Source organism: Hypanus sabinus, chromosome 19 (genome assembly GCF_030144855.1).
Source record: "Hypanus sabinus isolate sHypSab1 chromosome 19, sHypSab1.hap1, whole genome shotgun sequence".
NCBI classification, from domain to species: domain Eukaryota; kingdom Metazoa; phylum Chordata; class Chondrichthyes; order Myliobatiformes; family Dasyatidae; genus Hypanus; species Hypanus sabinus.
The window spans coordinates 37,714,367-37,731,361 of record NC_082724.1 but is presented as its reverse complement, the minus strand read 5'-3'; the positions used below and the strand labels follow the sequence as shown (position 1 = coordinate 37,731,361).

The 16,995-nt window shown below is 42.0% G+C and overlaps 1 protein-coding gene across 3 annotated transcripts in view; it reads right to left on the bottom strand.

Annotated features, from left to right (window-relative positions):
* Window positions 1-2,266: 2,266 nt before the first annotated feature.
* The window catches only part of LOC132377884 (uncharacterized), a 48,959-nt gene continuing 34,230 nt past the window's right edge, over window positions 2,267-16,995 (bottom strand). Inside the window, exons 2-4 of one of the 3 annotated variants that reach the window (XM_059944333.1) lie at window positions 11,013-11,069; window positions 4,248-4,846; window positions 2,267-4,214 (exon numbers count right to left, since the gene is read on the bottom strand). In XM_059944333.1, coding sequence (XP_059800316.1) covers window positions 2,925-4,214; window positions 4,248-4,679 — 1,722 coding nt within the window. In that variant the 5' untranslated portion in view covers window positions 4,680-4,846; window positions 11,013-11,069 and the 3' untranslated portion in view covers window positions 2,267-2,924. Of the gene's footprint in view, window positions 4,847-11,012; window positions 11,070-16,995 lie in introns of all 3 variants that reach the window. The other 2 variants (XM_059944332.1, XM_059944330.1) reach the window with 2 other exon arrangements.

The window sequence follows — 16,995 nt, the reverse complement described above, 5'->3', positions numbered from 1 at the left end:
CACCTCTAAATTGAAAAGAATCAGCGAGTCAAGCAGCATCTGTGGAAGCAAGAAGTTAATTTCAGGTCAAGACCCTACTTCAGGACTGAGAGTGTAGAGTGGAGAGACAGACACTATAAAGAGGAGGCAGAGACTGGTCGTTGATATGTAGAACCAAGAGGGGAGGGAAATGATGGACTGATATAGCCAGGTATGAAAGTGGAAGGAGTGGCATCAGGGGATAGCAGCTGATGAGTGATTGGTAAAGACTGATAAGGAGGGAAAGACAAAAGAGATAAATGCATCCTGGTGACATGAGAGGGAAGGGGAAAGTAGAGGCAGAGGTTGGGAAGCCATAAGTGATGGCACAGAAGGCTGTAGAAGCCATAGTCTGTTCAGTATAAAAGGTAATAAGTGGAATCAGGTATGAGAGTGATGATGTGCAGATGGAATCAGCTGGGGGAGGTGAACAAAACTGGGTGATAAGTATGTGTGTTTGTGTGTGGGAGGGGAAGGAACAAGGGGTGGGGGTTGAGAGGAAGAAAGGAATGCATGAATTTTGAGTTACCTGAAATTGGAAAATTCTATATTTTTATTAGTTTGGACATCCTTATCTGATTTCACTTACCGGCTTCCTTTCTGAGCAGATTCCAGAACCTGCAGTTACTTGTGTTTCCACTGATTGCCTAATGTCTCAACCTCCATCTTTACCTCCACATCAACACCCCCATCACCACCCCAACCTGTATCTGTCTGGTCCTTGTATCTTCTCTCTTTTATCTGTCTCTACCTGTCACCCATCAGCTGCTGTGTCCCAACACTACCCCTGCAACTTTCTTACCTGGCTCCCCTGCCAGCTAATACCTCACTCCTCCTCTCACCGCTTTATACTGTCTATCTCCCATCTACACCCTCAGTCCCTATGCAGAGTCTCAACCAAAAATGTGAATCAGCTCTTTCGCTCCACGGATGATGCTTGTCCCATCAAGTTTCTTCATCCGTTTGTTTTTTTGTTCTGCAGTACAGCATCTGCAGTCTTTTGCATCGTTTCTAAATTAGACACGGTGTTTGTATCATAATAGGTAGATGTAAATGTTACATTGAGTAAATGTAGGTGTAGCCATGGGCACTTGCGTGGGTCGCAGCTACACTTGCCTTTTTGTTGGCTACGTGGAATGGACTATGGTCCAAGCCTACACTGGTATCACTCCCCAACTTCTCCTATGCCACAGCCATGACTGCAACTGATGCTGCTTCCTGCAGAGCTCGTCGACTTCATCAACTTTGCCTCCAACTTCCGCTCTGCGCTTGAATTTACCTAGTCTATTTCTGACACTCCTTCCCCTTTCTTGACTTCTCTGTCTATCTCTGGAGAAAGCTTATCCACAGATAACTTTTATAAACCCATTGATTCTAATAGCTACTTGGACTATACCTCTCCCAATCCTGCTACTTGTAAAAATGCTGTCTCTTTCTCTCAATTTCTCTGTCTCCACTGCATCTGCTGTCAGGATGAGGCTTTTCATTTCAGAACAAAGGAGATGTCCTCCTTCAAAGAAAGGGGCTTCAATTCCTCTACCAACAACACTGCCTTCCACTGCATCTCTTCCATTTCACACATGTCTGCTCTCATCCCATCCTCCCACCACCCTACCAGTGATAGGGTTTCTCTTAACCATATAACAATTACAGCACGTAAACAGGCCATCTTGGCCCTTCTAGTCAGTGCCAAATGCTTACTCTCACCTAATCCCACTGACCCACACTCAGCCCATAACCCTCCATTCCTTTCCTGTCCATATACCTATCCAATTTTACTTTAAATGACAATACCGAACCTGCCTCTACCACTTCTACTGGAAGCTCGTTCCACACAGCTACCACTCTCTGAGTAAAAAAATTCCCCTTCTTGTTACACTTAAACTTTTGCCCCCTAACTCTCAACTCATGTCCTCTTGTTTGAATCTTCCCTACTCTCAATGGAAAAAGCCCATCCACGTCAACTCTATCTATCCCCCTCATAATTTTAAATACCTCTATCAAGTGCCCCCTTCAATCTTCTATGCTCCAAAGAACAAAGATCTAACTTGTTCAACCTTTCTCTGTAACTTAGGTGCTGAAACCCAGGTAATATTCTAGTAAATCTTCTCTATATTCTCTCTATTTTGTTGACATCTTTCCTATAATTTGGTGACCAGAACTGTACACAATACTCCTGTAACGTTCTCCTTCGCGTGTAACGAAACGCCGAATTAAACGTCGAGATAAACCACAGTCAATAAGAACCAGATCGCAGTAAGATTAACCATTTACTGTTCACTCTTCACATTAACATATGGTGAAAACTGTTGATAAAACAATACAAGATTGATACAGTATTTGTTCCTTCCTTAATATCACATTTCAATTGTAAATACTTGCAAAGGTGACTATAACTACATTACACTAAGGTGCAGTATACAGGGAGAGTTTACCTGCTCCATTGACTACTTTAATACACTTCCATGCAAACTATCCGCAACTCTTTATCTAAAGAAAGCATAAACATTATCGACCGTCGTTACTTCTAACAGGATCGGCATTAACATCTTAGTTCAATATATCGATTATCTATTAACTTACAGCATTGCTCTCACTGTGATTTCTCATGCCTGCAAAACAACTTCTGCTCAGGTGTGCCTCGTGGTGAGCCCCCACCCTCGCGCTAATTTCAAACCGGTATTTTCCCACAAGACGCGGCAAAACCGGATGTGACGTCATCGCATGCCAATATATTTTACATGCAATGAATATACTTTAAACACTTCTAATTCTAACTAGAAATACTATTGAATGAATTACTAAGCAAAAATATTATAAACTAAATAACTGTCGTAAAGACAGCACACTCCCCGCTTGACCTTCGTAAGGTCACAATGAGCAGAGTACAAAACTTAGTCTCTTAATCAGTCATTGGGTAGAAGTAGAATAACTTCTGTAACTGGCCTTTGGTAAATTTTCACATCGCCTTGGTCGGTAGTCTTCAATTCGATCTTCCTGACATGTCCATCCCCACTAGGGAATGTAGCAGTGATTCTGGCCGTTGGCCAGCTGTTGCGGGCGATTTGCTTGTCCCTGAGCAGGACTAAGTCTCCAACTTGAAGATTCCTGCGGGGTTCTGTCCACTTTTGTCTCTGTTGCAACAAAGGTAGATATTTTTGTCTCCAGCGAGGCCAGAACTGATTTGCCAGAGCCTGGACTTGTCTCCATTGCTTTTTGTACAAATCCTTGTCTGAGAAGTCTCCTGGTGGAGGAGGTGCTCCTGCCTTCTGCGTAAGGAGCATTGATGGCGAAAGGATGAAGGGGTTTTCTGGGTCAGAAGACTCAGGTAGGAATGATTGTGCGTTTATAATGGCTGTGACCTCTGCCATTAGGGTGCACAGTACCTCGTGGGCCAATCGGGTGCGTTGCTGCATCTCAGGTTTCCTTTTCTGGGTTTTCCGTAAGGACGTGAACCGTTTGACTGCCTGCTCTTTGTTAACTGGTGAGCGCTGGCGTGGTTCTCTGAAAGGCAATGGGGTAACCCCATTATTTGCTTCATCTCTGAAGGCCTTGGTGTCTTTGGTTTTTAAAGAAATGGTATCTTGAGCTGATTGTGCAAGTTTGTTTCCGTGCTCGGTTTGAACGAAAACTGACTGACCTAGCGTCTCGTCGGTTACTTTACGCTTGGTAATGTCTTGTTGTGCTTCTTTAGGGTACACCTTAGTGAGGCAGATCTTGGAACAAGAACGGCTTGACTGAGTTTGACCGCAAACTTCTGTATAGTTCGAGCTGACAATTGTTGTCCTGGAGTGAACCTCTCCCTCCCCGCCGTCCTGTTGTGGGGGTGAAGGAGCGTTGTCGGTCCTTTCATTCTTGACTTCATCACGGAGCCGCGAGGGTAAATTTTCTTCCTCGTATGGATGTGATGCAATCGTGACTCTCTGAGGTTCCTCGTAGCTGGGGAAGTTATCAAATACATATGGAGAGGGGAGACGAGCCTGCCTGTCTATTTGATATTGTACATAGTCGCTTGTGCGTTCCTGTCTGGTCCTTTCTAAAGTAGATCTTGCTTCAGTCAGATCATGCGACCCTTCAGGTTCTTCTATGTACTCTGCTTCCGCCATGGCAGCTTCTTCTTCTCTTTCTAGCTGCAGCACTTGCAACTCTGTCGATATTTTTGCCATTTCCAACTGGGTTTCGGCTTCTCTGGCAGCCTTTTCTTTCTGGATTTCGGCTTCTCTGGCAGCCTTTTCTTTCTGGATTTCGGCTTCTCTGGTGGCCCTTTCGGCTTCTCTGGCAGCCTTTTCTTTCTGGATTTCGGCTTCTCTGGCGGCCCTTTCTTTCTGGATTTCGGCTTCTCTGGCAGCCTTTTCTTTCTGGATTTCGGCTTCTCTGGCGGCCTTTTCTTTCTGGATTTCGGCTTCTCTGGTGGCCTGTTTCATTTTCAAAACTGCTTCTTGTCTGGCGTAACGCAGTCGCACCTTGGCGGCTTCTGCCTTGGTGGACTTACTTGATGTCGCTCTACTGCCCTTGTCGCTGGGCGCCATCGACTTGATCCCGGATCGAGCTGACATTGCAGCACTTGGAACACCTGATAACGCCTGGGTGGGCTTACTTGATGTCGGTTTACTGCCCTTGTCGCTGGGCGGCGTCGACTTGATGCTGGATCGAGCTGACATTGCAGCACTTGAAACACCTGATAACAACGCTTTTTCACTGTAACGTTCTCCTTCGTGTGTAACGAAACGCCGAATTAAACGTCGAGATAAACCACAGTCAATAAGAACCAGATCGCAGTAAGATTAACCATTTACTGTTCACTCTTCACATTAACATATGGTGAAAACTGTTGATAAAACAATACAAGATTGATACAGTATTTGTTCCTTCCTTAATATCACATTTCAATTGTAAATACTTGCAAAGGTGACTATAACTACATTACACTAAGGTGCAGTATACAGGGAGAGTTTACCTGCTCCATTGACTACTTTAAATACACTTCCATGCAAACTATCCGCAACTCTTTAACTAACGAAAGCATAAACATTATCGACCGTCGTTACTTCTAACAGGATCGGCATTAACATCTTAGTTCAATATATCGATTATCTATTAACTTACAGCATTGCTCTCACTGTGATTTCTCATGCCTGCAAAACAACTTCTGCTCAGGTGTGCCTCGTGGTGAGCCCCCACCCTCGCGCTAATTTCAAACCGGTACTTTCCCACAAGACGCGGCGAAACCGGATGTGACGTCATCGCATGCCGATATATTTTACATGCAATGAATATACTTTAAACACTTCTAATTCTAACTAGAAATACTATTGAATGAATTACTAAGCAAAAATATTATAAACTAAATAACTGTCGTAAAGACAGCACAACTCCAAATTCGGCCTTACCAATGCCTTGTACAATTTTAACATTACATCCCAACTCCTGTACTCAATGCTTTGATTTATAAAAGCCAACATACCAAAAGCTTTCTTCACCACCCTATCCACATGAGATTCCACCTTCAGGGAACTATGCACCATTATTCCTAGATCACTCTGTTCTACTGCATTCTTCAATGCCCTACCATTTACCCTGTGTGTCCTATTTGGATTATTCCTACCAAAATGTAGCACCTCACACTTATCAAAATTAAACTCCATCTGCCATTGTTCAGCCCACTCTTCTAACTGGCCTAAATCTCTTGTCCTCACCTACCACCCCGCCATGCTCCACGTCCAGCATATAATCCTCTGGTAGTTCTGCCATCTCCAACAGGATCCCACCACCAAACACATTCTTCCCCCCCCCCCACTTTCTACTTTCCGCAGGACTTGCTCCCAATGCAACTCCCTTGTCTATTTGTCTCTCCCCACTGATCTTCCTCCTGCCACTTATCCTTGTAAGTGGAACAAGTGCTCCACCTGCCCCTACATCTCCTCTCTCACTACCATCCAGTGCCCCAACACTCCTTCCAGGTGAGACAACACTTCACCTGTGAGCCTGTTGGGGTCATATACTGTGTCTGGCACTCCTGGAGTGACCTCCTGTAAATTGATGAGACCCAACATAGATTGGGAAACTGCTTTGCTGAGCGCCACCAGAAAAAGCAGGATCTCCCTGTGGCCTCCCATTTTAATTCCACTTTCCATTCCCATTCCAATATGTCTATCCTCTACTGTCACAATGAAGCCACACTCAGGTTGGAGGAACAACTCCTTATATTCCATCTGGATAGCCTTCAATCTGATGGCATGAATATCAATTTCTCAGACTTCCAGTAATGCCCCCTCCCCCTTCTCCATTCCCCATCCCTTTTTCCCTCTCTCACTTTATCTCATTGCCTGCCCATTGCTTCCCTCTGGTGCTCCTCCCCTCCCCCTTTTCTTAACTTCCCATGGTCTTCTCTCCTTTCCTATTCGATACCCCCTTCTCCAGTCCTGTATTTCTTTCTCCAATCAACTTTGCAGCTTTTTACTTCACCTCTCCCCCTCCCAGTTTCACCCATCACCTTGTGTTCCTCCCACGTCTCGCCCCACTATTTAACTCTACCCCTCATCTTTCTATCTCCAGTCCTGCATAAGTTGACTGTACTGTTTTCCATAGATGTTGTCTGTCCTGCTGAGTTCCTCCAGAATTTTGTGTGTATTGCTTGGATTTCCAGCATTTGCAGATTTTCTCTTGACATTGAGTAATAGCTTTGTTGTGCTTTCATCTTCACTACCTGCTTGGTCTTCTATCATTGCTTGGGCAATGTTTATTATTTGGATGTATAAAAACATCAAAGCTAAAACTTCAAATTTCCTAATATTGATTGGCATCTCCTAAATGCAAGAAGATTAGATGGGGCAGAATTTGTTAGGGTTGTCCTGGAAGGATTTCAGCCAAAGTATGTGGACAGGTCGACTAGAGGACTGGCCATAGTGGATCTAATATTAACAATGAATCTGGTCAGGTGACAGATCTCTCAGTGAGTGAGCACTTTGGAGACAGTGATTACAACTCCCTGACCTTTAGCATCAACTAGGACAGGGACAGAGGCAGATGGTATGATGAGTATTTAATTAGGGAAGGATGAATTATAATGTTATTATCATATGCTCCAATACAGTTAAGAAATATCAATGTATTGAAATGTTGAGATGTAAAAGCAGAACCTAAGTGGGGTATCACATCACTTTTCCACTTATAGTATTACACACCAGCTCCCTATATAATGTAAATAAGGCATCATTTTTCAAACTTCAATTTTCCTCCTGGGATACTATATTTTAAGAATTATAGGAACCACATTTTAAAAACTTGGAAACAAGAGAAAATCTGCAGATGCTGGAAAGCCAAGCAGCACGCACAAACTGCTGGAGGAACTCAGCAGGCCAGGCAGCATCTATGGAGAAGAATACAGTCAAGGTTTCAGGCCACAGATGCTGCTTAGAAACTTGGATTTTGTCTGATTTGGACCTTGAGGTCATGCTGTAATACAGTTAGGTGCAGAGCCAAGCTGTTGATTGATTATTCCAAGCCACTAAATTCTCATTTCTTTTGCTGCATATTGCCATTGAAACCAGCAGTTAAATTAATGCCTTCAAGATGTGGGAAAATCAGAAATGCATTAAACTAGTTTCTCCTGTGTCCCCTTGCAGCCGTTCATTGCTGTTGACCTGAGAGTACCTCCCTCACCCAGTCTGTCCTCTCAGTTATAGTTGATGCTTGATGAAGAGAGATAGAGCAGCAAATATACTTCATACACTGAAAAAAATGCCTCATGCCACTTGCTCGTTTCTTAGGGTTGCTAAAGCCATGAAAGATTTGCAATAATTGCTCGTTATCCCAGGGACTGCAAGCTTAAGATAGATGAGGACCAGAGTTATTTTTTAAGTATCACGATAACAACTTTTATTACTCCCCACAAAGTTCAATTTTTAGCTAAAAGAGCAATTAAAGCTATCTACTTTCCTTGGCATAGTTCCAACAAGCTTTTCATTTTTTATGTTGTTTCCCAGGTGCCTTGTTATCTGTGCACGGGAAGAATATAGGAGTGCTCACTCACAGTCCAATATTAATGTTGTCACATAACTAGGCATTTTAGTTCCCTATGATAACAACATAACAAATTGATTACTCCAACATTTTTCTTGAAGAAATTGACAGATCCAGTTTATTGATCATTATTATTTCACATCTAGCAAACAGTTAGGTCCATATTTAAAGTATTTAAATTTCAGCTATCAATCTTACAGAGTTTTTTGACGAGTTTACCAGGAAAGTTGATGAAGGAAAGACAATGGACGTTGTCTACCTGTACTTTAGCATGGCCTTTGTTAGAGTCCCTCATAGGTGGCTGGTCAAGGAGGTTAAATCACTTGGCATTTAGGCTGAAGTAGTAAATTGGATTCAACACTGGCTTCGCTGGAGAAGCCAGTGAGTGGTGGTAGATGTTAGCTTCTCTCACGGGAGGCCTGTGACTAGCTTTTCAATGATCTGGATGATAACGCAGTAATCTGAATCAGAAAATTTGCAGATGACACCAAGATTGGGAGCATAGTGGATAGCAAGGAAGGGCTATCAAAACATGCAGCATGCTCCGGATCAGTTAAAAATTGTTAAAAATGGTAGTTAAAAATGGTAGGTGGAATTTAATACAGACAAGAGTCAGGTGTTGTATTTTGGGAGGACAAACCAAGGTAGGACTTACATATCAAATGGTAGGACACTGAGGTGTGCAGTAGAACAAAGAAGTCCATAATTCCTGGAACGTGACATCATAGGTAGTTAGGATCATAAAGAGAGCTTTTGGCATGTTGGGTTTCTTAAATCAAAGTATTTAGGACAGGAATTGGGATGTTATGTTGAAGTTGTATAAGATGTTGGTGAGGCCAAATCTGGAGTATTGTGTAGATTTCCTAGGCATCCACCTACAAGAAAGATATCAATGAGATTGGAGGAGCATAGAGAAAATTTACAAGTAAGTTGCCAGGACTCGAAGACCTAAGCTCTAGGGCATGATTAAATAAGTTAGGACTTTATACCCTGGAGAATAGGAGAATGAGGGGAGATGTGATAGAGGTATACAAAATTATGAGGAGCATAAGGGAAATGTAAGCAGGTTCTCCCACTACATTTGGGTGAGATTTGAACTATAGTCATTGCTTAAGGGTGAAAGATGAAATATTTAAGGGGGATGTGAGGGGGATCTTCTATACTCAGAAGGTGCTGAGAGTGTGAAATCACTTTACAGTGTAAGTAGAGGATGCAGGTTCAATTGCAGAATTTAAGAAATGATTAGGTAAATATATGGATATGAGGGGGTTGGAGGACTGGAAAATTACAAATGTAACTCCACTCTTTAAGAAGGGAGGAAGGCAAAAGAAAGGAAATTATAGGCCAGTTAGCCTAACCTCTGTGGCTGGGAAAGTGTTGGGAAATTTATGAAAATGCATTTTTGTAAAAGGAACAATAGTGCAGATTATTATCTAAATGGGGAGAAAATTCAAACATCAGAGATGCAGAAGGACTTAGGGGTCCTTGTGTAAGACTCCCAGAAGGTTAATTTACAGGTTGCATCTGCGGTAAAGAAGGCAAATGCACTGCTGGTGTTTATTCCAAATGGAATAGATAGAATATAAAAGCAAGGAGAAGATGCTGAGACATTAGTCAGGCCACACTTGAAGTATTGTCAACAGTCTTGAACCCTTTATCTTATAAAGGATGCGTCGTCATTGGAGAGTGTCCAGAAGAGGTTCACGAGGATGATTCTAGGAATTAAGGAGTTATCATATGAGGAGAGCTTGGCAACTTTGGGCCTGTACTCAATGGAACTTAGAAGAATGTGGGGGGTTCTCATTGAAACCTACTGAATGTTGAAAGGACTAGATAAGGTGGATGAGGAGAAGATGTTTCCTCTTGTGGGGGTATCTAGAACCAGAGGGTGCAGCCTCAAAACTGAGGGGCAACCTTTCAGAACAGAGGTAAGAGGAATTTTTTTTGCCAGAGAGTCATGAATCTATGGAATACTCTGCCACAGACCGCAATTGTTGGGAAATTTATGAAAATGCATTTTTGTAAAATGAACAATAGTGCGGACTATTATCTAAATGGGGAGAAAATTCAAACATTCAACTGTGGGTATATTTAAAGTGGAGTTTGATAGTTTCCTGATTAGTCAGTGCATCAAAGGATATAGTGAGAAGGCAGATGTATGGGGTTGAATGGGATCTGGGACCACCCATGACGGAATGACAGAACAGGCTCGATGGGCTGAATAGCCTAATTCTGCTCATACTGTATGTCTTATGGTCTTATGGAAGGCTGTGCTTCAGGTGTAGGTCGATAGGATTTGGCCAGGTCTAGATGGCCAAAGGGTCTGTTTAAGTGCTGTACTGCTCTATGTCTCACCCTACTAGCAGTATAGTTGTGACATTCCATGGCACAGACAGAAAGCAAGAGAATCATTTATTACATATTTCTGCATCTGATTTAGAAGCACTACACATTCACAAACTGAATTCTGTGGGAAACAAAAATTGAATGCTTGTAGCTAAAAATATCACATCAAGGGGAAACAATCTCATTTCCTTTATGAGCTCTGAAGGGTCGAGCTGAAATGTTTTCTGTCCATTTCCCTTCACAGATGCTGCCACTGAGTTCCTCCAGCATGTTTTTTTTTTGCTTCATTTAAATGAGATTTGCAGGCTTGATGCTCAGCCATAGAAACATCAAAAGATATGAAAATGGAAATTTTTGTATGTATTTTGCTTCACAATTTGACATTTTATTTATCTTTTTTAGATATGCATTCCATTAACATTAATCTTCATGCACTACCCAATAAAAAATTAAAATGGATAATATTTTTGAAATTTGTGTGGGGTATCCTAAATGATTAAAGTGAACTTCTAAAATTTAGTTAATGGATTGGTAACTTTTTCAATTTGGAAGTATAACTATTTTGAAGCAATGTTATTTTGATAGACAAGATGTTACAAAGGACTTCACTGGCAATATATACTCACCATCCTCACACAGGAAAAAACTGCAAATGTTACCTTCATTCAAAGGCTGTTGTAAATCTAGTCAAGAAGAAAAGAAGAGCTTACTAAAAGTTCAAAAAACTAGTTAATGATAAAGAGCTGGAAGATTATAAGGCTAGCAGGAAAGAGCTTAAGAAACAAATTAGGAGAACCAGAAGGGGCCATGAGAAAGCCTTGGTGGACAGGATTAAGGAAAACCCCTAGGCATTCTACAAATACATGAAGAGCAAGAGGATAAGACATGAGACAATAGGACAAATCAAGTGTGATAGTGGAACAGTGTGTTTGGAGCTGGAGGAGATAGCAGAGGTATTTAATGAATACTTTGCTTCAGTATTCACTATGGAAAAGGATCTTAGAGATGTTAGGGATGACTTACAGCGGACTGAAAAGATGTAGATATTAAGAAAGAGGATGCACTGGAGTTTTTGGAAAGCATCAAGTTGGATAAGTCGCCGGGACTGGATGAGATGTACCCCGGGCTACTGTGGGAGGCGAGGGAGGAGATTGCTGAGTCTCTGGCGATGATCTTTGCATCGTCAATGGGGACAGAAGAGGTTCTGGAGGATTGGAGGGTTGCGGATGTTCTTCCATTATTCAAGAAAAGGGGTGGACTTAGCCCAGGAAATTATAGAGCAGTGAGTCTTAATTTAGTGGTTGGTAAGTTGATGGAGAAGATCCTGAAAGGCAGAATTTATGAACATTTGGAGAGGCATACAGGTAGTCCCTGAGTTATGAATGTCTGACTTACGAAAAACTCATACTTACGAACCGAGGAAGGAGAACTCTGTCCGCCATCTTAAGTAGTTGCTATTGACACCGTGTTGAGTGTGTAACTTTGTACTTGGCTTAAATATTTCTTAGCAAGATTCACCCTGACAACCGCTCACCCCGCTTTTCCGGTCAGCTGGTGGCGCAGTGAGATCAACACCAGGCTCGAGAACTGAGGTTCCCGAGTTCGATGCAGTGACAAACCCTCCTGAGTGCACTCTCCATCCATGCCAGTTTGATGTCAAGCTCGTAACACGACCACGTGAAAAAAAAACACTGCCACCTCCGGTTTAAATTCCCACGCAGAATATTGTGGAGGCCCCCACTTGTCCCATTTGACCTGTCTCAGTGCAGTGGACTTTAGGATCCGGGTAATTCAGTGGGGTGGTCCTTATGACCTGGCAGAGCTCGGGAACCGGCAAAGCTCGGGACCCACTGCCCGCAGTGTTTTTGTTCCATTGACGGGAAACGATCACGATTGAAAATAAAATGGAAATAATAAAGTGTATGGAAAGAGGTGAAATGTCATCGATCATTGGAAAAGCGTTAGGCTACAGTCGGCCAACGATCGGAACAATTTTAAAGGACAAAGGATAAAGTGGGAATAATGGAGCATGTGAAAGGCCCTACCCCGATGGAAGCTACAATTATTACTAAGCAACGCAGTGGTTTAATTATTGGAATACGTATGTATCTTAAGTGTTCTATATGCATAGAAAGGTAAAATATATACTATATACTATGACAAACGTTTGACTGACGCTAAATAATACCGGATGTACTTTTTCGACTTAAGTACAAATCTGACTTAAAGACGGACTCAGGAATGGAACTCGTTCGTAACCCGGAGACTGCCTGTAAAATGATTAGGAATAGTCAGCATGGCTTTGTCAAAGACAGGTTGTTTTCGGGATGTTTTAACAAATGAAAGAAGATATGTAGAAGTAATTGTTGCTGCTAGCCTGGAGTGTGAACCCATGCATGTTCATGCCTCTGATATTCTCAAACCGGGAGAGAACTACTGTGGCATTGTTAGTCAACGTGACAAATGAAGAACATGCGCTATCCAGGCTTTGAATATTGGTGCATTGAAATCACACTGCTGCAATAAATTTTGTTTTGCCTTTATCTTTATTTTAAAGCCCAGCATATGAACTTGCACCTCCTGTCCATCAATGAAGCTCATCACAGAATCATCCTTGGACGATACAGCATGTTCACTTGCCCTTTAAAATGAATTGATATTAAACCAATCAGTTTTGCTAACCAGCAACTACTGAAATAATAATATTTGTTCATCTTGGTCTTCAAATTTGATGTTTCTAGGTTCAATTAGATTTTGGCTAGGCACTGGATTTTCAATGTTTTTGGTGAAATAGTAGATTTCCCTTGCCGTCAGAGTAACATCTGAACTAATCAAGTTTATTTCTTTTAAAATTTAAAATTCAAACACCGGGTTGATTTAAGTTGATTAAACCTTCTATTCTTTTAGAGTTCAGCATCCCATACAAATCTATGGACTATTACTTTGCCTGGGTATTATATTGAATATTTTATATTAGGTATGTAAACAACATAAACTGAAACATCAATGTCTACATTCACCATTGCTTTCTTTCAACTCTGAATGTGTATAAAGGTATTTTCTTTGGAGAGAATTTACTACAATGGCTGACAGATAGTCATATTCCAGAAATTCCTTTGGATACTTCTTCATTCATTAGTTGTCATGTCTTACAAGGTGGGCAACCATGATCTTTCCATGACCATGATTATTCTTGGTAAATGTTTATACAGAAGTGGTTTGCCATTGCCTTCTTCTGGGCAGTGCCTTTACAAGATGGATGACCCCAGCTATTATCAATGCTCTTCAGAGATTGTCTGCCTGGTGTCAATGGTCACATAATTGGGACTTGTGATATGCACCAGCTGCTCATATGACCATCCATCACCTGCTCCCATGGTTTCACGTGACCCTGACTGCAGGGGAATAAGCAGGTGCTACACCCTGTCCAAGGGTGACCTGTAGGCTAGTGGAGGGAAGGAGCACCTTACAGCTCCTTTGGTAGAGATGCATCTCCACTTGCCACATTAGACATTAGATGTTGAATTGAAACCCCCACCTAACATCCACTTCCCCTCCACCCAATGAATTCCCAATCACCAGTTCTCAATGAAAATGCCCTGACTTGACTGCTATTCAGAGCCTCCAGCCACCTTACTGATTTCAACAACCCAGCTAGCCATGGTAACCATTATCAATGATCAGCAACAATGAACACATCTGGTTCTCTTCTTCACAACATTAAAATGGAATTTGTTCCACCAAGAAACCCCAGTCTTGTGCTCTGTGATGGTGCATGATACAAAGGAAAGATATTTCACTCATCCTTTCTTCAGTGGTTTGATCAAGAAATGACTGCACAGGCACGTGGATGTCAGCGAGTTAGACCAGCGGGAAGAGTATAAGAGGAGATCATTTTTAATTTGACAGTTTGGTCGAGGACCAACCGTGCAGGCATGTGGACGTCAGCGAGTTAGACTGGCGACCTTCCAATCCTCCAGAACCTCCCCTGTCCTCTTTGGAGATACAAGGATCATTGCCAGAGGCTCAGCAATATCCTCTCTCACCTCCCACAGTCGCCTGGGGTATATCTCATCTGGTCCCGGAGACTTATCCAACTTGATGCTTTCCAAAAGCTCCAACACATCCTCTTTCTTAATATCTACATGCTCAAGCTTTTCAGTCTGTTGTAAGTCATCCCTATAATCGCCAAGATGCTTTTCCTTAGTGAATACTGAAGCAAAGTACTTATTAAGAACCTCTGCTAACTCCTCTGGTTCCATACACACTTTTCCACTGTCACACTTGATTGGTTCTATTCTTTCATGTCTTATCCTCTTGCTTTTCACATACTTGCAGAATGTCTTCGGGTTTTCTTTAATCCTGCTCGCCAAGGTCTTCTCATGGCCCCTTCTGGCTGTCCTAATTTCATTCTTAAGCTCCTTCCTGCTAGCCTTATAAGTTTCTAGATCTCTATCATTACCTAGATTTTTTTGAACCTTTCATAAGCTTTTCTTTTCTCCTTGACTAGTTTTTCAACAGCCTTTGTACACCATGGTTCCTGAACTCTACCATCCTTTCCCCGTCTCATTGGAACGTACCTATGCAGAACACCACACAAATATCCCCTGAACATTTGCCACATTTCTGCAGTACATTTCCCTGAGAACATCTGTTCCCAATTTATGCTTCAGAGTTCCTTCCTGATAGCTTCACATTTCTCCTTTCTCCAATTAAACACTTTCCTAACTTGTCTGTTCCTATTCCTCTCCAATGCTATGGTAAAGGAGATAGAATTGTGATTGCTATTTCCAAAATGCTCTCCCACTGAGAGACCTGACACCTGACCAGCTTCATTTCCCAATACCAGATCAAGTACAGCTTCTCCTCTTGTAGGCTTATCTACATACTGTGTCAGGAAAACTTCCTGAACACACCTAACAAACTCCACCCCATCTAAACCCCTAGCTCTGGGGAGATGCCAATCAATATTTGGGGAATTAAAATCTCCCATCACGACAACACTTTTGTTATTACTTCTTTCCAGAATCTGTCTCCTTATCTGCTCCAAAATGTCCCTGGTCTATAAAAAAACACCCAGTAGAATTATTGACCCCTTCCCGTTTCTAACTTCCACCCACAGAGACTCAGTGGACAATCCCTCCAAGACTTCCTCCTTTTCTGCAGCCGTGACACTATCTCTGATCAACAGTGCCATGGCTCCCTCCCTGTTCTTTCTGAAACATCTCAAGCCTGGCACTCTAAGTAACCATTCTTGTCCGCAAGCCATCCAGGTCTCTGTAATGGCCACAACATCATAGCTCCAAGAACTGGTCCACGCTCTAAGCTCATTCGCTTTGTTCATGTTGCTTCTTGCATTAAAATAGACACATCTTAAACCATCGGTCTGAGCATATCCCTTCTCTATCACCTGCCTATCCTCCCTCTCGCACGTTCTGCAAGCTTTCTCAATTTGTGATTCAACTGTCCCTTCCTCCGTCTCTTCAGTTTGGTTCCCACCCCTCAGCGATTCTAGTTTAAACACTCTCCAATAGCCTTAGCAAACCTCCCCTCTAGGATATTGTTTCCCATGTTGTGCACAGCATTGTGGGCTGAAGGGCACTGTGTTTTTAAATGGCATGCTTACAATCAATGGGTTAATTCACCTTGGTGTGTGCCAGCTGGACTTCTAAGACTTAGTCAATATTAATTAAGGTTTAGCTTGGAGTCTATGATTGTTTCAGAAAGCACTGAGATACAGCAAGACTGTATTGGGACAAGGCTTAGTTTGCGAGACACACACTGAGAATTTATGCACTGAATCTCTAAATTAGTGCTTTAAGTGATTGTAAATGAAACTTAGCTTATTTGACAAGTGGGAACAAGGCAGGCATGACTCTAATTCATAATATAAACATACACATGAATATGCAGAAGGATTCATACAGGGACTTCTCCATCTTTGAACATCAGTGTAAAAAATTTCAACCAGCTTACAGAGAAAGAAATTGTGCATAAAATCGGTGATAAACAGGCTTTAATACCTCTGCATATAAAATAGTTCTCTGCATACCTCAATGAGCACAGAAGCAGAAATTGTTTCAATAAACTTCAAATGCCAGTACAAGGAATGAAATAGCACCTTCACTATATCTTTCTATACAGCCAATATCTTTGTAGCAATTATTCTGTGGGTTATTATTATGGAAATGTGTTGCTTAAAAAGGCTTGTTCAACTCTGCTAAATGTGCATTCAAAAATGCAGCCTTCTAGTTAAGCATCCAAACTGGATGCAATGTGGATCAATCATCCAGCTCAGTGCCATGGATAAAATTAATTGCTGCTAATCTCTGAAGTGTTTAATTATTTTTGAGCACTTCTTTCAGCCTGGAAGGTTTAGGTTTTGCACCAATATGGAAGCAAGGTTGCAAAGTGCTGCTTTTTCCCTTCCTGCTTCAAGCACCGATCTGCACACAACACTATGTGGAAATACCTACATGGTGAAGAATTAGTTGTTTTCATGTGTTTCCATACATTTAGATTTAATCTCACTGGGATAAACCCGGTTTGTGTTTTTTTTTCTCATGGTTGGTAGAATGGATGTGGTGATGTGAGGTGATGTGATGGTGA